Source organism: Leishmania panamensis (genome assembly GCF_000755165.1).
Source record: "Leishmania panamensis strain MHOM/PA/94/PSC-1 chromosome 11 sequence".
NCBI lineage: Eukaryota > Euglenozoa > Kinetoplastea > Trypanosomatida > Trypanosomatidae > Leishmania > Leishmania panamensis.
This window is the reverse complement of record NC_025856.1, coordinates 489435-512217: the sequence shown is the minus strand read 5'-3', so window position 1 is coordinate 512217 and position 22783 is coordinate 489435. Positions and strand designations below refer to the sequence as shown.

General features: G+C 59.7%; 5 protein-coding genes across 5 annotated transcripts; all 5 read right to left on the bottom strand.

The window, feature by feature from the left end:
* ABCA3 (ABC transporter, putative) lies at positions 1–1712 on the bottom strand (the record flags this gene model as incomplete). Its single annotated transcript, XM_010698664.1, has 1 exon — positions 1–1712. A coding segment is annotated over one exon (1712 nt), but the record flags the coding sequence as incomplete, so codon positions are not given.
* A 4108-nt stretch (positions 1713–5820) lies between these two features.
* Positions 5821–11166, bottom strand: ABCA2 (ABC transporter, putative; the record flags this gene model as incomplete). Its single annotated transcript, XM_010698663.1, has 1 exon — positions 5821–11166. The coding sequence occupies one exon, from the start codon at positions 11164–11166 to the stop codon at positions 5821–5823; it is 5346 nt and encodes a 1781-aa protein (XP_010696965.1).
* A 4845-nt stretch (positions 11167–16011) lies between these two features.
* Positions 16012–16563, bottom strand: LPMP_111170 (S-phase kinase-associated protein, putative; the record flags this gene model as incomplete). Its single annotated transcript, XM_010698662.1, has 1 exon — positions 16012–16563. The coding sequence occupies one exon, from the start codon at positions 16561–16563 to the stop codon at positions 16012–16014; it is 552 nt and encodes a 183-aa protein (XP_010696964.1).
* Positions 16564–18144: 1581 nt separating this feature from the next.
* LPMP_111160 (hypothetical protein) lies at positions 18145–19863 on the bottom strand (the record flags this gene model as incomplete). The annotated part of the gene is made up of 1 exon (XM_010698661.1): positions 18145–19863. One exon carries the CDS (start codon positions 19861–19863, stop codon positions 18145–18147), a length of 1719 nt encoding a protein of 572 aa, XP_010696963.1.
* A 1780-nt stretch (positions 19864–21643) lies between these two features.
* On the bottom strand, positions 21644–22036 carry LPMP_111150 (40S ribosomal protein S15A, putative; the record flags this gene model as incomplete). The annotated part of the gene is made up of 1 exon (XM_010698660.1): positions 21644–22036. The coding sequence occupies one exon, from the start codon at positions 22034–22036 to the stop codon at positions 21644–21646; it is 393 nt and encodes a 130-aa protein (XP_010696962.1).
* Between the last annotated feature and the right edge of the window lie 747 nt (positions 22037–22783).

The following is a 22783-nucleotide window of genomic DNA, read 5'->3' as shown; positions in this document are numbered from 1 at the left end:
AACGCAAGTGAATAAATCAGCGGCAGCACCTGCCGAGCCTGCGCCATAAGCGGCACACGATCGTACTCCGGAGTAGCGGCGGCTACCATCAGTTGTGTGACATTCAACTGTGCACTGTGGAGTTTGTTCAGGTAAAACTCAGACACGAGCTGTTGCAGTGTGTTGAAGCCGGACAGTAGGTAGAGCTCCGCCGTATCGAACAGCACACCACCGCTGTACGAGTCATCGTACGTGGTCGCAAACGATGGCAAAGCCGAGTTGTTCATGTGCAGCACCATGTCAAGTCCCTGCGCACTGGAGGAACGGAGCTCCACAATCGCCCATACGCGCCCACCGGGCTTCACAGCGCTGCGCGCGTTCGCGACGCTGCTGTACACATTGAAGTCCGTCACATATTGAAAGAGAGCAGACGTTGTGTTGATGTAAGCGATTAGCTCTGATGTCACGCTATGCTCGCCTACAAAGTACAGGTCTCCGCTGCACAGCACCGCGTTGTAGCGGGTGTTCGTGCTAACCCCGGTCATGGACTGCACAAGGAAAGGCAGAATGAAGCGGTAAGCAGACAACGCCGTCCACTGGAGACTGATGAGCACGTCAAGGGTTGGGACGGCTGAAAGCCATCGCCAGTAGCTGCCTAAGCTGGTTGTGATCAATGGCTCCCACTCGTAAGAGACACGGCAGATCTCGTAGTCCGCGGGCAGCGGAAGCATGCTGGAGTCACCGTCGCAGATAAAGTTAATGACGCTGTGGGTCTCACATTTCTCAGTAACAGGATTGCAGATGGTATAGTTCATGGGCATGCATCGCATGAACTCGGCAACCGCCGGCGTCCCGTCCGGCTGCTTCATGCATGTGAAGTCGTGAAGAAGAGGCGCATGAAGACCGGCCGCACCCACGTTGTCAGAATCCAAGCTCAGGGATAAGTACGACATTTCCTCCGTGTACTCCGTGCCCCAGATGGCCCACAAGGCAATGGACGCGGCCATAAAGGTTAAAGGCACGGCGATGTCTACAAGAAGGTCCAGCCTGCGCCGCCATAGGTCTCGGGCTGACCGCTCTATCATAGCGAGCAGCTGGTAGACAAAAGAAGCGCGCGAAAGCCTGTTGGACGCACCACCGAAGCTCTCCCTATCGGCTGGGAGCCCAGCGCTCCCACTGCTGCTACTAGCGGTGCCCTCTGATGTGCGGCAGGAATTACTGGAGCTCGGCGAGAGATCGTCACCGAGGCTGCCAAAGTCACCCATGTCGAATTCGGTAAAGTTCACCATTCGGGTCGTCATTGCGTTGCGACGCATCGCACCCATGCCGGAGCGCCGCTTCATCGGTGAGTACCAACTTCGGTTGGATGCCTCGGTGCCGCCCAGCGGATGCACGGCAGTTGCCAGCTGCTCTATTGATCCGTCCCCATCCTCGTGCCACTCGTTGTGGACAGCGAATTCGTGCGATGTCTCGTTAGCCGCAACAGCAGACACAGGAGGCTCCATGTGCAGCCCTGCAGCGTGCCAACTCACATCAGCTTTCAATGTACCGTACTGGTCACCATCAGCCACCTTCTCGCCCTGGGTCGGCTTCACCATGTCAAGGGGCTCGTGCGGTGCATCCTGGGTAATGGAGAGCTTCACACAATCAGCCGTGACAGGGACACTTGTGTTCATCAAGAGATAAGTGGACTTCTCCTGCTTCGAGCCTTTAAAGCTGTCAGGGTTATACATGATTGATGCCTAGTCTTGCGAGTTTCAACGCAGCGACGGGGAAACAAGAATAGGGGGAGAGGATGCCACGCCAGGCAGCACCACCACCGCGACAGCGGCAGTAAAACAAAACGGAGGGAGCCGCCAGCAGCAGCGCAATGAACGAAGGCGACAAGCACAGCGAAAGGCAACACGGTGCGTCGCCAGTACGCAAAGCACGACAACAATGATTGAGAAAGGGGAAAAAAGGGGAATACATATGGCAGCGCGTCAATGCCGCACAGCACGCTTGGCCACGCTCACACCCACGCTCCGTTCCACTGGCAACTTTCACGTGCGCAGGCGCCGTGCAGCGCTCACTACGGCGAGGACTGTGTAATGGTTGTGTCACTCTGCCCTCACGTCCGCACGCTCGGATGACCGTTTCGTTAATGCGCCAATGACCACCACAATGAGCGTGCGCATGTGCAGACATATGAGACAAGGGTCGAAGAGGCTGTGCGCACGACGCCTCCACTTACGCCAGATGTGAGTAGACCAAAATGATCTGAGGTGGTGGTGGTGCGCAATCGAGGTTGAAAGAGGCCCACGTCTTTGTCAGTTGTGCTGGTATCCTTCTTCTTGGGGCTCTCTAGTGTTGTTTCGATGTGATGTGACGTGAGCAGCAGCACAGGTTCCGCGATGTTGGCGACGATGTCTGAGAGCTTTGGCAACGTGGGCGCCCGGGGAATAGAAGAAGCAACACGGTGCATTGTGAAAACATACGGCGCACATCAGAAAGAAGAGTGTGGGTTGGAGAAGAAGAGCGGGACAGCACGTACGGCGATTGACTAGGTAGGGAACAGCCGGGTGTTTGTGGTAAAGGGTGCGGCGCAGTCGCACCGATCACCTGCCCATCGGTGATGGCTACAGAGGCCGCAGCGAACAGGCTTAAGTGGAGAATTTCGCAGAGGAAGATACACGACAAGAACTTCGCACATCTAAGGAAAGAGAAGTACGAGGCGGCGTTTATACTGCCACGGGGGCACACACGCGTGCTCTTCTTGACCTCCCTCGTGCAGGAGATCAACAAGGCCCGCGAATCCACACGTATACACACGCGCGCGCGCAAGCACACACACCCGCGGCATGGAAAAGAGGCGACACTCGTGGGTAGAACGAGCATGCGAGAAAGCAACAACAACAAAACACAGCAGGGGAGAAAGCGGAGAGAGGAAGAGGGAGGGGGAGGCCAAGAGGCAGCACGACATACAACCGTCAGTACATCAATGGGCGTTCACAACGACACTCATCTCACGTGTGTGAGGGAAAGAGAAGAGAATGGAGGGAGAGAGTGAGCCGCTGTCATAATGGAGCGACCACATAAGCAGAGAAGAGCGCTATGCAACAACAGTGAATAATAAACAAGCGTGTGAGACTTGATATGTGAAAGGAAAGGGGAAAAGTTGAACCAAACGTACAGAGAGACGAGGGACGTCCCTCTTATCCTCCCGCTGCGTTTGCTCCTACTTAGCGTGGGTGGTTGCTTTCAACGATAGATTTGATCGCTTCTTCTTACGTCTCGTACAACGCATGCGTGTTGTGTGTGTGTGTCTGTGCTCCTCGACCACCACCATCAGCGCTACCCAACCCCTTTTGTTGCTCTTCTTGTCTCCTCCTCATGATGTCCTTTCCCTCACGGTTGCCGCCTCCTTTCCTGCTCGCTCAGGGCGCGTCTGTCTGTGGTGAAAATGAAAGCGAGAGTTTGAGAGAAACGAAAAACGCACAGCGAAACGCTCTGAAGCAGCGCGCCGCACCGAGAATCCTACACGGACACGCACTGACGTGCAGGTCATCAGCTGAGTAGATTGTCAAACGAGCGTGTCTGCCACTCACTACATCCACGGAGAAAGATGCGAAAGCGCCAGGGGAGAAACAGGAAATATAACCGCAGGATATGAACACTGGCGGGCACTTTCCTTCCCCCTGTACTATACGGTCTGTTGCCGATGAGACACAACCTCCTTCTCACCCCGTCTACTCTGGGCGCCGTTGCCAGTGGAGGGAGGGGCGAGCAGACTCCGTTAGCCTACAACGCGCAGCATCACTGCTGCTGCACTGTTGTACAAACCAATCTGGACAATACCTCGTGTGACCAACCAGTGTTCGCCAACACACGATGTAGCCTGGCAAGAGGGGTGGGTGAGTCCACCGTTGCTGTGACGCTGTTTGGTTGCGGAGTAGGATGTGAAATGCGCAAGGATGTTGCACGTACGCCCTTTAGGTTTGTATAGGGGGAAGGAAAAGGGCGCGCCATTCCGACATGTGGGAGGTGCAGTACAGCACGCCGAAAAAGGCGCCTGAAGACAAAAAGAAAATGGGCGAGGTAAAGGCGAAGTAGACTCGTAGTAGGCACAGTGCGGGTGGAGCTGAGCACCTCGTGTTTTTCATTCACTTTACTGTCGCGACATCGACAGCGCTGCTAACGCACACTCCGAGGTGAGTGTAACGCACCACAGTTCTGAGCGTCGGCAGCAAGGTTTAGCGGCACCAGCAAGCCATAGTAAAGTGGGTGAAGGAAAACGAAAACCAAAGTGAACGAAGTGCACGAGAGAACGGGAATGAGAGAAGATTGTCTCCTATGCGCCGTTCACCTGTGGTCTCTGGGGCTTTGAACCTCTCCACCGGGCCCGCGTTATCCGCCTTGTACGGCACTGCTGGCACTACTGGCACTCCTGTACACGGTTAGCGAGGGGGGATTCCCGGCGTGCTATGATGGGGGCCCTTCCGTTGCAGTGATTCGTTTACGCCTGTGTCTGCTCGAATTACGCCTTCTCGTTTACTTAAGTAAAAATCCATAAGAAAAGAGGACTGCGGCTGGTAGAGGGAAAGACACGGTAGACAACGCCCGCGCACCCTCACACGCCTATTCCAGTCCTCCACGCTGTGACGTGAAAGAAATTAACTGCAGAAAGGGTAAGGAAGAGGAGCGGTGCATGAGGACATTATCGGCAGACCGTCCGCACCACGCACAGCACCCGCTAGGGCACTAAGAGAGTGAGGGCGCAAAGAACGGCGCCGGCCATATCCACACACACGCAATCCGCCATCTGTCGTGGGCGAAGATTGCCCAGCAGTAACGTCAAAAACTCCTCGTAAAACACTACGAAAGACACCAAAGAGGCACAATAAAGCAGGTAACGTATAAACCATAAAAGACGCTAAACAGCCACCGTCAAGTGGGCCCTTCGCCTTTCAGCGAACGATAAAAAAGGTCGAGTCCCCGCCGTTAATGATGATCGGAACTAAAGGCCGAACGCATAACGCACCGCACAGCACCGCACCGCACACACACACAAAAGAAAAACGCAGACTCAAACTAATACACAGTTGAGCACATAGAGAAACACATTGCCGTATACACACAACAACGTGGGTACGTACGGTTGAGCAACTATACGTGGTCGCTGGTGTGATTGGAGTTTGCGGCGGGTGTGTTGAGGCGGGCAGGAGAAGAGGCGAGAGTAACCCAAAAGAAAAACACGCAAGAGAGAAGTAAAGGAAGGAGGCGCCGTTGGAGAAGCAAACGGAAATAGTGGCGCGCACACGTGCGTATACACGTTGGAGCGCATGCGTGCAGCGATATAAAATTTTGACGGAATTCGCTCGAGTTGGCTAAATCTCGCACACGGAAAAAAAGAACGAGAGCGGGAGGACCATCACACAGCGGCAGCAAAATGAAAAACACAGAGCCAGTGAACGGGGTCGCCACCAGCGTTGTGCATAGCAGTCGGAGCGATGGCGTTCACGCAACGGTGCCATGCAACGAGGAGGAAAAAGAGGGCTGTTGAGATGGAAACCGAGAAGCGGAAAGCAGGGCGGAGGCGCAGAAACAAAATTCGGCAGTGAGTCGTGCGGCGCACATGGCGCTCACGGTGGCGGCGAGGGCTGGATGGGAGAAGAGCGCTGTAGTCTTCGGCACCGGCCTTGCCTGGGGCCATTCCGCGCCCCTACAGTGTTCAAAGAAAAAGACAAGACACAGTCCACTTCGCCCCCTTCCCCCTCCAAACCTCCCCCACGCCGCCACAGACGACGACTACGGCAGCCTCGACTCCACCTCGCCCTCTCGCCTTTCCAAGACACCACCACACTAGCAGCAGCACGCGCAGCACCTCTTCTCCGTGGAGGCAAGGCGCTCCGCCTCCTCCTCCTCGTGCTGCCGCTCCGCCTCCTCCTCCTCGTGCTGCCGCTCCGCCTCGTCGCTAATCTGCAGGAAGACCTGCTCGATCGAGGTCTGCGACACGCTGTAGTCCGTCGCCCCCAGTTCGGAGGCGTTCTCCTCCATAAGCTTGAATATCCTCGATAGCTTCATGCTTCCGGGCAGCGCATAGGTGAAGCGGCGCGCACGGTATTCACGCAGCGAGGAGCCAGGGAACTTCGCCTCGAAGAAGCGTTGAATCGCCTCTTTCACTTCCTCATCGTCAGAGCGGATACGTATAGTCACCTCAAAGCCCGTGCCGAACTTCTTCTTCAGGTGCGTCTTGTTACCAATACACCGCAGAGTGCCGTCCACCATGATCGCCACGCGATGCGCAAGCGCCTCCACCTCCTCCAGGTGGTGCGTCGTCAGCACAATGGCGCAGTTGTCTGACACGGTCTCGATGGCAGTCCACAACCCGCGCCGCGCAACGGGGTCCATGCCAGCCGACGGCTCATCGAGGAACACCACTCGTGGCCCGCCGATTAGGCACACAGCAACGGACAGCTTGCGCCGGTTGCCGCCGGAAAGCTCACGCGCCAGGGTATCCTTGTAGCTTGTCAGCTCGCATAAGCTCAGCAATTCCCTCACCGTGCGCGTGCGAGACTCGTACGAGATGGCCCGCACACCCGCGTACAGCTCCAGGTGCTCCTCCACCGTCAGCAGGTCCAGGCACGCGTCGAACTGCGGACAGTACCCGATGCACCGCAGCGCCTCGCGGCTATCCGTCTCGATGTCGTTGCCGCAGATCGAGGCGTGGCCGCTTGTGGGGCTGAACTCTTGACAGAGAATGGAAATCGTCGTTGTCTTGCCGGCACCGTTCGTGCCGAGGAAGCCGAACACCTCGCCGGGGTGGACTCCAAAAGTGATGTTGCGCACCGCCACTTTGCCGTTGGAGTACTCCTTCCGAAGGTTCAGCACTTGCACGAGGTCTCCCTGCCGCTCGCTACTGTGAAGCACGCTGTTGCGCTCCGCCACAACGTCCTCGTCTTCGCCCTCAATAATCTCCGGCTCGGAGTCGGGGTTGTGGAAACTCTGCTCAGCATGCTGTCGGCGTCCGGGGTAATCGATGAAGAGAGTGATGAAGATGTAGATGGGCACCTCGATCGCCATGTACACGCACGGCCAGCCCACCACTGACATGGACCACGGTGTCTTCGTTGTGCCCAGTGACTCCTCTATCCTCAAGGTCGCGAGATTGCTTATGCCTTCGCCGACGCAGAAGCTCGGCACCACGCGGAAGAACCACGGTAACTTGTCGGCCACTTTCTTCGTGGACTGCACCACGGAGAGCATCGACACACTGACCACCAGGAGGAAGCCGGTGATGAAGTTAACTATCGTCACGGCATTCTGTGCTGTGGAGTGCTCCTTGAAGAGGAAACTGACGGCGTACGCCATGGTCACACTGGATAGGCCATAGAGGAAGAAAAGCACGATGGTGGCACCGACAGCCCTCTTGCCAATATACTCCTCGCGGTGGAAGATGGCGAAGACGATGATGACAAGGAACATCGTGATAATATAGCAACAGATATCAAACAAGAAGTTCGTGAGCCAGTAGATGAAGAAGGAGAGCCCCGACACGTTCTGCAGATGCCGCGCCTTGCACTCTCGCTCCTTGACAATCCATGACACGAATGTGGACGGAATGAGCGTAAAGGGGATCATAATGACGATGGAGATGATAAGGGAGTAGACCCACGCCACGAGGTCGTCCTCAGTCTTCGTCCTTGGCATCGTGTGGACGACGGTGGTCATCACACTGGCGTTATTGCCGCGCTCCGCCATGTAGTAGCCGTTGTAAAGATTGAAGAGGCCAATCCCCGGGGAATGCAGTGCCGAACTGTTGTAGATCACCCCCGAGGCTGCCGTACCGGGCGCAGGGAAGCTCGTCGTGTCGTTGCACGCCAGGCCGCTGTACCTCTCCATCTCGTGAGTGTTGTACGTCTCAAGCATGTAGGCCGAAAGCAATGAAATGGAGTTCACGCCTGGCGGCTGCACCGTCGTGGTCATCGACCCAAACGGTATGGTCAAGTTCATCGCCGACGCACATCCTGCCACGTCGATCTCGACCTGCGTGCCGTACAGATCGCTTGAGAGCGTGATGGCCGGGGATTGAAATAACTTGATGAGCATGAGTAACATCGCAAGCAGCACACACAGCACCGGACACACCACCTGGAAGAACTGCGTGCGGCGATCCCGCAAGCCGTTCCAGAGCCGCTTCCATAGCATCGCCTTGAACTGACTGTGAAAGATCGCAAACTCATTTCTGATGAGGTCGACATTCCACACATCCGACGGCCGCGCTGGTTCCTTACAAATACTGTCGACGGCGCTGGGGCTGACTAGGGCGTCGATGGGGTCTCTAGTGGCACCCGCACCGGCCTCATTAGCCAGTAGTGTCGACTCGCCGTACGGCGTCGACGAGTACTGCCGAGTCCCCTTCACCCCCTCTTTGGCATCCTCCTGCTGCACAATTTGGATGAAAATCTCCTCCAGCGTCGTAGCAGAGACGCTGTAAGCGTTGATGCCGAGCTGCGAGCTGCAGTCCTCAATATCGGCCAGCAGAGTGGGGAATGTTGCTTTGGCACCCATCGGCAGCCGGAAGCCCATCTCACCCGCACCGGATCCAAGCTGCGTCGCTGACGGCACGTGATTCATCACTTTCCTCATAATGCCCGGCCGATCAACATGGGCGACAACGGAGAGGGTCAGCACATAGCCAACACCAAGCTTGGTCTTCAAGAACATGTTGCTGCCCGCGCACTGCAGGCGACCCTTGCTCATGATGGCGATGGAATCACCCAGCAGATCGGCCTCGTCCATGAAGTGCGTCGTCAGCAGGATGCTGTGGTACTTGGCCATGGCTCGCAGGAGCTCCCAGGTGTGTCGCCGCGCGCCAACATCCATGCCGGCAGTCGGCTCGTCCAGGAACACAAGGCGGCTCCCGCCAACAAACGCAATCGCCACAGACAGCTTCCGCTTCATCCCGCCCGACAGCATCTTTGAGCGGTAATCGCGCTTATCCTCCAGGTCGACACCAGCGAGCATGCGCGAGATCGCCTCCTCCCGCGCCGCACCTCGCAAGCCCTTCACCGCGGCGTAGTACCAAAGGTGCTCGTAGCACGTCAGCTCCGGCCACAGGATGTTGTGCTGCGGGCAGTAGCCGATCTGCTGGCGAGCCTTCTGCCGCTCCTCACGGACAGAGTAGCCGTAGATGTAGCAGTCGCCCGCGTCGGCCGATACCATCCCCGTCATCATGTTCATCGTCGTCGTCTTGCCGGCGCCGTTGTGCCCCAGCAGCACCGAGATCTCGCCCTCGCGCATCCCCCAGTACAGGTTGTTCACCGCAACGAACGTCCTGCCGCCGCGACGGTATTTCTTGCGCAGTCCGGCGATGCAAACTGCGTAGTTGGTGTCGTCGTCGCCGATCTCCTCGAACACGCCATCCTCGGCTCGGCCGTCCTTATCGAAGCACTGAGGTGCACCTCTGCGGCAGCAGAACAGTCGCACCGGGCCGATGATGAAGAAGAGCGGGTGCCTCGGCGTGCCCCACTCCTTCGGCAAAACAGCGTCCAGGTAGAGCATCAGCACGAGGTAGATGAAGAAGTCCGCAAACAAGATAGAGGTCACCACGAGCATATTCGGCGAATCACGGAAGTAGGCGAAGGTCGAGGAAGTGACGCCACCGCTCAGCTCGTGCATGAGGACCAGCTTGATGCCAGCAGCGAGACCGGATGGCGAAAGAAAAGAGAAACCAATCTGCGCGGCACTTTGCACATCCTGAACAACGAAGAGCGGCACTGCCATGGCGAAGTAAATGAGCGGCGCCAAGATGGACGCCAGGCGCGCCTTGTTGAAGAGCGCCGCCATGAGCCACGACAACGTGATGAGGGAAAGGCAGAACAAGAAGAGCAGAAAGAAGACGATGCCCATGTTCGACTTCCTCAGGTACGTCACCCGCAGCAGAATCGCCATGATGAGCGAGACGCACGTGTACTGCACCAGGTAGATCAGGAACCACGCCGTGTACATAACTGCCTCTGACAACCCCATGATCAGCATTGCCTCTCGCAAGCGCAGCTCCTTCTCCAGCACGACGCGCTTTGTCATCTGCGACACCGGGTACAGGAAGCCGAGCACGAGGATAAGCGGCACAAACAGCCCGCCGTACGCGAGGAACTGTTCACTCACGAAGGCGCGTGTCGGCGCGGGAAGCATGACCAGCTTACTCGCTGGCGTCCTTGACGTGCGGGCCACCTCTGCCAGGAAGTACTGGTACACGGTCTGCTGTAGCGTCGTGAAGCCAGAGAGGATATACATGGCCGCCCCGTTCTTCTCCACACCGCCAACGTAGAACTCTGCAAGGATTTTCCTCGTCCGAGGCAGCGCCGTCGCGTTCAGGCGGATGGCCACATTGAAGTCGTCGGCAGCCAAGGTACCCACCTGAACGATGCCCCAGTTGGGTGGGTCGTGCGCGGTGCGCTCCTTGACCGTCGCCTCCGCCGCATCCTCCGTGGCGAGGGTGCCACCGTAGACATACTTGAAGTAAGTGGATGTGCGCTGGAGGTAATCAACAAGCACGTCTGTCGCGTTGGACTTCGGCGCAAAGTAGAGGGTGCCGCTGGAGAACATAGCAGAGTCCACCGTCTTGTCACGAATCAACTTGGAACCACCCAGCTGATAGAAGAGGCGCCATACCCACTGCAGCAGGATCATCTGATCCAGCGACGGCACAGGCGCCGTGCCCAGTGGCACGTAGCTGCGCGCTAAAAAGTAAGCCTCAAGAGCGAAGCTTTCCATAACGCAGAGGCCAACCGGGGGGCCGCTGATGTTGTTCTCAGCGCACAACAGCATCGGTGGTGACGCGAACTGTTTGACGAAGTCGCCACACTCCGGGAAAGCCGCGATTTGAGTACCACCTGAGAGCGTCATGTTGTAGCACAGCATGTTCGGCGTCCGCGCCAGTATGAGCTCCGTGGCAGACTCTCCACTCATGCTGAAGTAGTCAGTCGCCGGGATGGAGTCCCTCTTGATGATAAGCCACAGGATAATGGAGCCGAGAAGAAAGATGATCGGGATCAGCAGCTCGCACGCAAACGCGACGGGGGTGCGGGTCTGTAAGATCAGCATCCGCTTCAGTGTTACGCCCAGCTGGCTGAAGAAGGTGCTGTTGTTACCTTGCCACGATGCGGACATGCTCGAGCAGCGTTGCGCCTCGACTGCGCGCATGTATACGTTGTACTCCCCTCCGCCGCCTTTGTGAGTCTTACCGCTGCCGCTGCTCTCGTCCAGCTCATTCAGCTCCACGTGCTCAAGGCTCGGTACTCGCCACGCATTGGAGCATTCTCTTTGCTGGCACAACCCCTTTTCGCGTGATCTCTGGTGCGTTTGCTGCTGGCAGGTATGCTCCGGGGAGCCCTCGGAGTATTCGGACGACGTCCTCTCATGACTACTCTCCGCAAATGGCGCCGACATTGCTGGGGCGGTGGTGCCGCCGTTGGTGTTCATCGCGTCTAGCCGTATTCTGCAGCTATCAGCTTGCTTGGCCACCGCGGTACGCGCGCAGTTGCTCGCCGCGAGCAGGGGTGGCTGCTAGTGTGTGGGGGGGGGGTCTTTTGACGCTCTCCGTGGCACGATGAGAGGGAGCCAACGTGTCGCACTGACTACACACCGGCCAGCGCACGGTCCAATCCGCTCCACCTGGCGGTACACAACCGAACCGAGCTGAAGGGAGGGGGGAGCGGAGGGGAGCAAACAAAGCCGCAAAGACGCAAAGGAACAAGGCAGAGAGACAGCGATCACGCCGGCGGCTGCGCTCGTTGACGGGGGGCTCACCTGCAGAGAGAAGCAAAAAGGCTGCGCGGGCACGCTGCCCCACACAGGCACAAAAGAGAAGTGCACCGCTCAAAGGCAAACACAGAGACGCGGGCGTTCACCCAGGCTGAGGGCTACAGACGGGGGGGGAAGGGAAGAGAGTGACGCACGCGAAGAACAACAACGCACGCGCAAACGAGAGGGGCGAAAGAGAGCGAAAGGAAAGCGAACCGGCGCACGAGCCAGCAGGCAAGCGTCCAGTGAAGGGACTCGATGGCAGCGGAGAGAGCGCCAAAACAGTGAGCAGCAAATCAAACTACAAAGAGAACACAAAAAGTGAGCAGAAGAGGGGAACGAAGAGGAGGGAAGACCAAGGAGGTCAACACACGCCCTCAAGAGTGGCGCAGGCGCCAGTAATGTAGCCGACAGAGAGAGAGAGAAAAGAGTGCGCCCTATGAAGTCGTCCTGTGATGCACCAAGGGCATGAAGCGTCTGACTCTGAGATCTCAGCAAAGCGGCCACGGCTAGGAGGGATGACAAGCGCAATAACATAAGAGGCGTTGGTGGCCAGGCAAAGGGGGAGAACCGCAGCTGGATGGTGCAAGAGACAGGCTCAGAGAGGCTCGGAGACACAGAGAGCGTACGCGCACAGCAGCAAAGACGACGGAGCGAGTGCTAGAAGAAAGCGAACACTCCGCAGCACTTCGCCCCTGCGCGGCACGACCTTGGGTATCGGGGCAGGTATGTCTGCTCGGCGGGTGGAGAGGAGAGGTGGGAGACGGGAAGGCTACCGCAGCACACGCGCACGCGAGCAGCGGCAGACACCGGCCGAAAGACGACGAGCCCTCACCAAACGCAGGAGAAAAGAGGGGCGACGCACACGCACACTCACAAAAGAACCGCAAAGGTGAAACAGACGCAGCGCCAGCACCGCACAGCAACACACTCTCGCGTGCGCAGAAACGAGACGCCTGGCTCAGAGAAGCAGAGAGGATGGCGGGGAGCGCGAGCGCACACGTGCGTGAGGGGGGTGAGCGGGCTTGTCTGGATCCCCAATGCCGGCAGTAGCAAAAAGGAAAGGAAAAACAAGCAGTAACAGTGAACAATGACCCGCCGAGGGGTACTCAAGCGACGCGGCCCAACCTACGGAGAGAAGTGAAAGGGGTAAGGGGAGAAGAACAAAGTTAAAAGAGCAAGCAAAATCAACAAGGGTGGAGGGTGCTGGCCAGAGGCTCTCCGCTGAGAAACAACGCCGGGGGCCACACCTGTCAGCACTTAGTTGTGAAAAACAATCGCGTAGGAACAGTGAGAAGACAACACGCTGAGCCTCGAGAACCACGAGATGGAGAGAGGGCTCAAGAGGCGCGAAGAGAGCGGGGGGCGGCAGGACTAGCGAGTGAGAGAAACGGGCCCACTGCCGGCATGTGCAGCGTCGCCGTCAGCGAATAGCCGCGCACTCCGGATGTCTTTGAGATCCGTGCCAGCGCGACTAATAGCAGGCGCGATCTGTAGCCCTTCGCTGTATATGAGGGGTTTGCGGGGAGGGGGAAGCCCAAAGCAAGAGTGGGGCGTGTGTTCCCTCGGGCAGCTTTGTCGGTGTGTGCGAGCTTCGCGAACTATGCCGTGATGTCAAACTTTGGCGTTGGGGAGTGCGGGGGCAGCATAGCAGAGGGGGTGAGGGGTGGGTGGATACACCAACAGGGAAGAGTTGTGGAAGCGGCACGCAGAGCGAGATAGAAGACAGGATGCCAGTGGGTCGCCAATAGGAAAAGGGGGAGAGGAAAAGGGGGTGCGGCAAGAGAGGAGACCGTTGATGTTGAGTAGGAAAAAAAACGCATCTGGGGCGATCCGCATTGAACTTTCTGGGGCCGGAAAGGAGAAGCACGTAGCTGAGGCAGGGAGGGACGAACGCAGCGGGCGGCGTCCTCGCCTCCCCAGCTACCTGCCCAGCCTTTCTCGGTCCTCCCCAACCGCCATCCCCCGCAGGGGCAGGCCGTGACGCACACCGCGCCTAGTCGCATCGCGGAGACAAGCAGAAGGGGGAATAGCCCCCACGCGCCGAGAAAGAGGGGTGAACACGTGTGCTCAAGAGTCGCCCACGCTGCACTCTCGTGAAGGCGGGCCGCTCCGCCCAAACACGCGGGAGACGCGATCGCCCTTCGGCGCGTGGAGGAGGGGGGAGGGAGGGCGCTACCTCACGCACACCGCCCACGCGTTGCTTTTCCCCGTTCCTTTTCGCACGTGCTGGCGTACTGGCGTTACTGACCCGGGGGGAAGAGAAGTCAACGAGAAGAGAAGACTAAAGAACGGAGAGGGGAGGGGGCGAAAGAAGAAGAAACATCTGCGTCTCGGCGCGTCCACACGTACGCAAGAAGTTTGCACGGAGTGTCCACGTCAGTCGCGTCCGCGCGTGTAGGCTCGTGCGACCTGCCGTCGATTCAGCCGGGCTCGACGGTGCTGACGCACCGCTCGGTGCCCGCCACCCTTCTTCTTGCAGGCTTCCCTCTGTCGCTCAGCACCCCGCGTGCTTGCCCATGGGGGTTGGAGCAGTGGGCTGCACATCCCATGATGGGTCGGGAAAGCCACCGTGTGCAGCCTTCCGTTCCCGCGCATCACGACGACTCGAAAGAGGAGTGCGCCGCTCCTCGTCGGTGGCTCAAACCGTCGCCCCCGTTGGAGGTATGAGAGAGGCGGTCGGGAGAAAGCGGAAAGCGCGGCACGGCGACCGCCAGAGTCGCTGTGCGGTAAGTCGGACCGCGCGCCAGGCCCCGTCCATGCGCAGGCGCGCACACACACACAAGCAGGCGCGCGTCATACTCACACGTAGAGAAAACCAAGAGAGAGCGAGTGTACAGGGCGGCCCTCACGGAGGCGCCCCCATCACCCTCGCTCATGGAGAAGGTCATTCCAGCGCCGGGCATCATCCTCCGCCCTCGCCCCCTCTGGCGACACGCACATCAGAGCTGGTCTCCATGCCTGCGTGCGCGTGCGTGTGTGGGTGGGTGTTATATGCACGTCAGAGCGACATGCAGCCACGCGTGTGGGTGCGGCAACCACTGGTAGGGAAGGAGAAGCAAGCGAGAAGAACGAAATACAGAGAGAAGACACGCGACCGATGGCAAGGCGAACATGCCTGAGCAAAGACGTACTCGCAAAGGGCGCGCACGCTACGCGCCCACACGCCTCCCTAACAGGCGCCTCTGCATGTGCCTCCGCGCACCACGACGTACAACGCCAGCAGCACCAACAGACAAGCAAACAGCGCCTCCCCACCACGACGTCAGACAGCGCAGGACTGAAAGAAGGCGAGGGGGGAACAAAACATGGGGGAGGGAAAAAGGCACCGCGACACACAAGAGGCGACAGAGAGAGAGAGAGACCAAGCAACACGAGCGAGATACCGTAGCCACCACCCACCCACTCATGCGCGTACTGTTGAACGACACATGCAGGCAGCAGTCCAGCCAGACAGACCCACAGACCTGCACAGGTACACAGCAGCACAGGACGACGGCACACACAGACACAAACGAGCCCGCAGAAGTGAACCAGCCAAAGGGAGGGCGACAAACGGGGTAAAAGGCGCGCTCGAGACAGAGGCGGCTGGTGGGAGGGAGAGAGGGGGGGCAGGAGCACAGCCTAACCCACACCGAGAGAAAGAGAGCTGGTCGACCCGCACATCGACCGACACACTTCCCGCCTCGCTCACTCAACCCACCCACGCTCAATAACAAAAAACGAAAAAATGCCGCCCCCAACTCCGCCGTATCGGTCGCGCTCCTTGGCCTCTCTGATTGCTCACCGACGCGACCGCTACGACCGCCCAGCACCAGGAGGACCGGCACACTACAAGGAGGCAAGTCATTCCACCAGCGCACGCCCCACGCACACGCCAGGGGTCAGACTCAAGAGCGGAGTTACTTTACTTACCGTGCCTCGCTCTCTTTGTAGTGCGCGGGTGCACCGGTGCCGGTGCCAGTGTGAGTCCCTCGCGCGCGTGCGTCCGACCCTCGGTAGAGGCCATGGAGAACAGAGAGAGAGAAGGAAAGCGTAGAAGCACAAGACAAACACACACGCGCACTCACCCGTTCGACACAGACGCGAAAAGGGCGCGAAAGGGGGGCAGGCGCTACTGTACACTGGCGTGCAAGGGGGAGTGGGGGAGAGGGAGAGAGAGGCAAGAGCGTAGAAGGGGACAGACAAACACACGCGCAAACACTCCGAGAGACACTGAGGTGCGTGCAGGCGCACTTGACGACTCTAAGACTCCTCGCACCAGCGGTTCTCCTCGCGAATCTTCTCCTCCTCCTCTGGTGTGAAGTCGTTCTCGATGTTGAAGAGCTCGCGAATCTGCTCCGCCGTCTTGCCACGGATCATGCTCGCGACACAGGCGCACGTCAGGTCGAGCAAGTCGCGCACGTTCAGAAAGTTTGCCGCCATGATGACGTCGATGAGGACCTCGTGCTGCCTCTCGTCGTGATTCTTGAGAAGCTTGCTGAAGAGGAAGTTGCTGTCCCACTCGCACACGAGCGATTCAATCGCCGTCTTGAGCGGCTTCTCGATGGGCTGGGCCGGGTTGCCGCAGTGGTACTCCATGTATTCTAGCACGAGTCGGAGCGTCTGCCCCGACACGTTCGGGATGGGAATAATCGCCTCGCTGCCCTCCTGATCTTCCAGCATGTCCCTGAGGAGCCCCGACATCTTGGCCGACTCGCGCGACACCTTGAATTCTACAGGCGGGTGGTCATTGCTCTGCAGTACGCAGTACTGCGAGAAGTCCACGTCGTCGCCGTTCGCGATTTCCACCGGCATCGCTCGACGCGCGCTGCGCAGCAAGAGTGAAGGCGCGGAAACGAAAGTGAAACAGAAGAGCAGCACGAGCAAGGGTGAGAGAGAGCTAAGGAGACACACAACGTCAGTGCACGGCGAGTCGCATGCGTCTTGCCTCGCTCCGCTCAACTCTCGGTCAATGCTGCTCGCACCCGCACACCCACACTGTCGCCCTCACTCCTCAAGCTGCGCGCGTGCGGTTCAGCTGCTGCTGCTCTCAGTGTCACCTCGTCGACTCCGCGTGGGGTGTGCAAACAAACAAACAATGGAAACAAGGAATGCTTGCGCTTTTTCCTCGCTATTGGGCTGTGAGGCGGCGGCGGAGGGGAAGACAGAGGGAGAGTAAAAAATTGACGGGGGCAGCTATCAAGACGTGCCCAAGGCGGGGGCGAGAGGCGTACGTGCGTACGTGCATGGGTGTGTGGGTGTGTGCGTGCGCAGAAGGGGGGACATGGAGAAGGGAGGATGGGGACGCACTCGGGTGTCTACACGGGGAGCGAGCGGGGCTCGCGCACACACTGTATTTCATCGGCCAGCGAAAAAGCCGTCATGAAGGGGCCAACCAGCCGCGATCAGCCGGGCACAGAGAGGGGGGAGAAGGCCAGCACGCCCACCCACGTGCCACAGCGTGCGAGAGCGCGATAGAGCCACGCACTCCCTCAAGCAAAACAATGAAGAGCCGGCAGCGCTCCTCGTGCCCAAGCATGAAACGGACAAGCCATATACCCGTGCTGTCCGCAACCGCCGCGGCGCCTCCACAGCTAGCCTCGCGCACTGCGCCACCACCTAACTGTGCGCCCGTTCCGGTGCTTCCCCGATGAAGTTCTCCGCTTTCCCGTGCGGCGCGTTTCAGGCAGCGCCCACTGCTTCTCCTCCAGCGCCCCAGCGATAGGCAGCAGGCGGGCGCTCACCCAGGCACAGACACACGCAGTCCTACAGACAGACGAACATTGAGAGAGGCGGTGCACACGCAATCGCGCAATAAGGAGGAGAAAGCGCAGAGGGCAACGGCAATAAAATGAAGAGAGGTGAAGTCGACATCAACGCCCTCACCTGCACAGCCAGACACACACCGGGGGAGGGATGGGACGTGGATGAGGGTGAAGACACGTAGTCCCTCCAGACCAACGGCAACACGGAGCCCACACCACACGTGCGTGTGGGTGGGTGGGTACGGGCATCCCTTTTCGGGGGGCTGATGCTCCGGGGGCCACTTTGCGGCCTGGCGTGTATTGGAGCAGTGCGCGCGTCTAATCACCATCGGGGCTGCATGGCCAGACTGAAGACAGCGCTCTCAGTGCCAAGGGCGGTCCGCTCGACGCGGTGGCTGGTGGAGCCCCCATCCGCGACGGAGGCACGGCCGAGGCCCGAAGCGCGGCAGTGCTCGTATCGTCTCCCTGGGAGGTGAAGCAGAGCGCATGCTGAAGGCTGGCGAAGCCCTCCACGAAAGCGGCAGCGCCGGGGAGGGCCGACACGGTGGTGTCCTGAGGCAGGCGCCCCACACCGACGAGGTCCGCACTCGCCGCGGCAGGTATTGGCTGCACGTACGGGGCATCCCCGTCGTCATCGCTCACCGCGGCCAAAGTCCGCTGTGCAGTCCATCGTCTCCACCACCACAGCTGTGTCGTGGCCGAGGCGGCCGCCGCGCCGGGACTCCATCTTGCCCTCGCCGCCCCCGATGACCTCCTGCTGGTGGCGCCGCAGCAGCGACCGACTCTTCGTGCCAACACACTCCTTGCATTTATAGCCGTTTCGCCGGCGCACCATATCGCGATCAAAGCGGCCACACACGACGCAGTAAATATGCGGCGTCGCGCCGCCCTGGGGCACCTGGTGCGAGCGGAGAAGGTCTGTGTCGACCCGCACGTCCAGCGCTGCCGCCTCCTTCTTCGAGCGGTGGAGGATGACGTCCGTGTCGGCGAAGCTCATGTCCTGATTGCGGTCCTCGCGGTCACTGTCCGCGTCGTAGTGGAGCACACCGTCCACGCGGATGCCGTAGTCCGTCGCGATGGCGTGGCGGACGAGCTCCTCCAGTGTAGGATCACGCGCGATGGCGTCAGCATTGCCCATGAAGGCCAACTCATCGACAGCGCCGCCGAGCCCTGCACCGGCACTCGGCCCCCGCGAGGCGCCTCTCCCGCCGTCCGCCGTGCCGGCACCTTCGCCGTAGTTCACCGCGTCATCGTCGCTGTCGCCGCCATTCTCCTGGTCAATCAGCTTGCCCTTGCGGTAGAAGATGGTTCCGAACGTGTCATCAATGATGTCATTCACGTTCAGCGCCGTGTCCACGTTGGTCCGCAGGTCGCCGGTGCTGCTATCCTTCATGTACACCGGGACGCAGGCCATCTCATCATCCAGCTTTGCCCGCCCAAAGGCGGCACGGTGCAAGAAGGCCACCGGCAGCAGCTCAAAGCACATGAGAAGATCCTGGATAACAGCCCTCGTGGCCTCGACCTCATGCTCATGGGCGCCAAGGTAGATGAGGCCGGCTGAGGAGGCGAGGTTCACAATGACAGACTGCCAGTAGCTGAAGAAAATGATGGACTTGATGCAGAGGAACTTCAAGAAGGTCTTGGCGTAGTGCATCTCCTTCTCGCACTCAACCTCGAACAGCACGAGGTAGTAGAGCGCCATCGTGAGGCTAACGTTGATGACGATGCAGGCGTACGTGTACACGTTGTCCGGCCCAAAGCTGCCCTCTTTGTAGATCCCAAGCGGATGGCATACCATGGCAACGAAGGACGCGAGAGGCTTGATCAGCGCGCATTGCAGCACCCAGCGCTTGCAGCGCAAGTAAAAGTCCGTGTCGAGCGGGAAGGATGGCAGGTAGCACATCGGAAACGGGTGCATGCCCTTGTACCGCTTCTTCTTGAGAGACCGCAGCAGCTGCCCCTCTCCGCCGCAGTACGACACCATCAGCATGAAGAAGATGTACAGGACAAAGCTCTCGTACGTGTCACGCACCGTCTCGAAGAAGAAGCGCCACCTATAGAAGAGCAGCGACAGGGCGGAGAAGACGGCGTAGATCGGGACCATCAGGATGATGCGCATCTCCAACACCTGCAACTTTGGGTAGTCAAACCGGGAGAGGTGCTCGCGCAGGTCGCTGAACGAGATGAAGCAGCAGATCACGGCGCAGAGGACAGCGGCGTATGTCAGCGCCTTATTGTTTACCCACGTCAGGTCAAGGCCAGAGACGGTGGTGCTGTTCGATGTCGGGTGCCCCTCCGCCGACGCCATCGCGAGGCGCTGCGCCAGGAACTCCACCGGCACCCTCGCCATGACTGCTAAAAACACGGCACGCACGCACGTGTGTGTGTGTAGGTGTAACGGGCGCCTCTGCCGCTTTGGCAGGGGAGGAGCGAAGCGCGCGCCCACAGAGAGACACAACGAGGGTATGCGACACGCACAATAGACGCCCTTGATGGAGAGCCGAAGAGAGCGAGAGGCGGCGCCGCGGCGGTGTATATCGGTACACGGGTGCGCCGATGGCGTGCAAAGAATACCCTGTGCGTGTGTGCGTCTGTGGGACTGCAGGCCCACCTGAGCGTGCTTAGGAGGGGAGGGGGGGGGCGCCGTAGAGAGAGCAGGTGGGGGACGTGTGCTGGGGGAGGGAGGGAAAACAAGGAGACCGGCACGCTACACTTCTCGTAGGGCACCTGGTACGGCGGGTGGCAAAATGCACCCACGCACACACACACGTGCGTACGCACCCGAGAGAGAGCCGCAAGGAGGCACGGAGGGGACTGTGAAAAGAACAAGAAGGGGGGAGCAAGCGCGAGAGAAAGCGACACGCAGAGGCGCAGGATCACGCGATGTAGCACGCGTAGAGGGAAAGTGAGGTGGGGTGGGGTAGGACCCCGCCGCAAGACACGCCCGCGAATTAAAGGGCGCAGCGGCACACGCGCGCACAGTGCGGTGCAGCGGCGGTAAAGGGGGGTGAGAGGTGAAACACACCAAAACAGCTGCGAGATCAGCGCACAATACTGACGCTTTACTCATGGCGGCAAGGCAGCGCTCGCCATGAGTGCGATCTCGACGTGCATGTATGGGTGTGTGGCACAGCAGTGAACGTGTTTCAGCCGGGGACAGCGGCAAAAATTCGTCATGGAAAGAGAGGTGGTGGTGGAGATGAGAGACACGTGCATTGCCAGGGGAGAAGTGCAAGGGAGGGGGGAACAAGGAACATAAAGCTGGACATGACAGGCGCGCATGTGTGCGGACCTCATGAAGAGGCGGAGAGAGGAGGAGGGCCTCTGCGCTATCGACAGAGAATGACAAGAAGCTCCCCTCGCCCGCCTTTCGCTTGTGGGGAAACCGGGGGACGAAGAGCGCGCCGGTGCACTGGCGGACAGCGTCGCTACCGTCTCTTCTGCGTACGCCGCCGTTCGCGTGCCGTAACGCTCGCAAACCTGCACAGCGTGAACCTAACTGGGAGAGATCTCAGTCGGCTCCGAAGCGCCAGCTTGTTTTTTCTCTCTTGTCCATCTCTCCCGGCTGCAGTGGGGGTGCAGCAGCACCGCTTGTGCCCATGCGGGGTGCATGGGACTACAGCAGCCCCTGCACCGGTGTGTATTTTTCTTTTGGTCGTAGGTGCGCTGCGGCACCGAGAAGAACGAGAGGCGGGCTGGGGCGGCAGGGGAGGGGGAAAGAGGGAGGAGTGCGAGACACACAGAGGGAGAGGCTGAGCGAGAGGGGGGCGTCCCTCCCCGTCTTTGGTTTGCGTGCCACCTCGCCCCTTCATCCCGCCCCTGCTGACCCCTCCCCCTCCCTCCCCCGCCTACCCGCAGCCACCAACCGCCTACTTCGACTGCCCTGCCGAAAGAAGAAGGAAATCACTGAAAGCACAAACCAGTAAAGCACCGCGACGACGTGCACACGCACGCGGGTGCACGAGCCTACCCAGCGTCATAGGCTGATGCAGCCGCGCACATCCGTGAAGGGGCACCTATTCCACTCGGTCAGCGCGGTGGGCGGGCATGCCTCGGGGCGAGTAGGGGTGGGAGGCTGCCGGGCCTCTTCGCTGCGGTGCAACGACCACGAGGCTACACCCGAACGCTGCCTAGTAGAAGAAGCCGAGCACCTTACCACCAGTGTTGCGGGAGCGGGCCTCCTCGTGGTCCATGATGCCGAGCGAGGTCGTCAGCACGACAAAGCCGAACTGACGGGAGGGCAGGATATTCTTCATCCACTTCTCGTAGTCGGTGGTGGCGCAGTCGAAGCGCGGGCAGATGGCGCCGCACTTGTTCAGACGGCCATTCAGGTTCACGACGATCTTGCCAGCGCGATGGTCGTCGATGATCTCGAACTCGCCAATGTAGCCGTGCTTCTGCATCACCTGCAGGAACTTCACCACCACCTTGGAGGAGGGGCGGATGAGCACCTGGCGCTTGCCACGGCGCTCCGCGCTCGCAATGGTGCGAAGCGCGTTCGCGAGTACGCTCATCATCGTCATTGTCGCCCGCACAAGCACGCGAATGCGGGGAAGAGGTGCGGTGCTGCGTACCGCACAGGGGGGAGGGAGCAGCGGTAGCAGATGGTAAGGGGTGTTGAGTGAGGAATGGAGGGTGTTGTGGGGCCGCGGCCAGGCGCACACCAAACAAACAAACAAAGCGAACGAGAGGGGCAAAGAGAAACGGCAGAGGAGATGAAGGGAGGCCACATGCCCCTGACGCTTGTGCTGGGAGTCCCAGGGAACCGGCATCGCTCGTGGGGGAACAGGCAGCGGAGGCAGCGGCCAGAGAGCGAGACCCGCACAGGAGGAGTTGAGGAGGGAGGCTCCCACGCGGGGCCCGGAAAAGAAGCGCCTGAGCGCCCACCCCGCCCCTCGCCTCCCTTCTCAGCGAGGGCGCTGACCCTAGTCGAGACAACCCCTCCACAGCGACACCATCGCAGCGATACACAAACTCGATTATCGAACGGGGAGAAAAAGAGCAACGGCGCGGATGTCCTTCCAAGCCCATCGCCGCCCATCGTGTGCACGTGGCGTGCAGCACGAGCGAGGGGATGCGTGTCTGCACGTGCAATTTCACGCCTCCTCCCCCACGCGCCGCAAAGCGCCCACTCGATGGAGACAGCGAGGGAGAGTGCGCTCACAGACAGCCACCACCACAGTGTAGACCTGCCCCGCCTGGCGCCACCGCGTGTCGGGTCGTCGAGACATCGCTGCCACATCATGCCCCTTCATCTGGGGCGTCAAGTC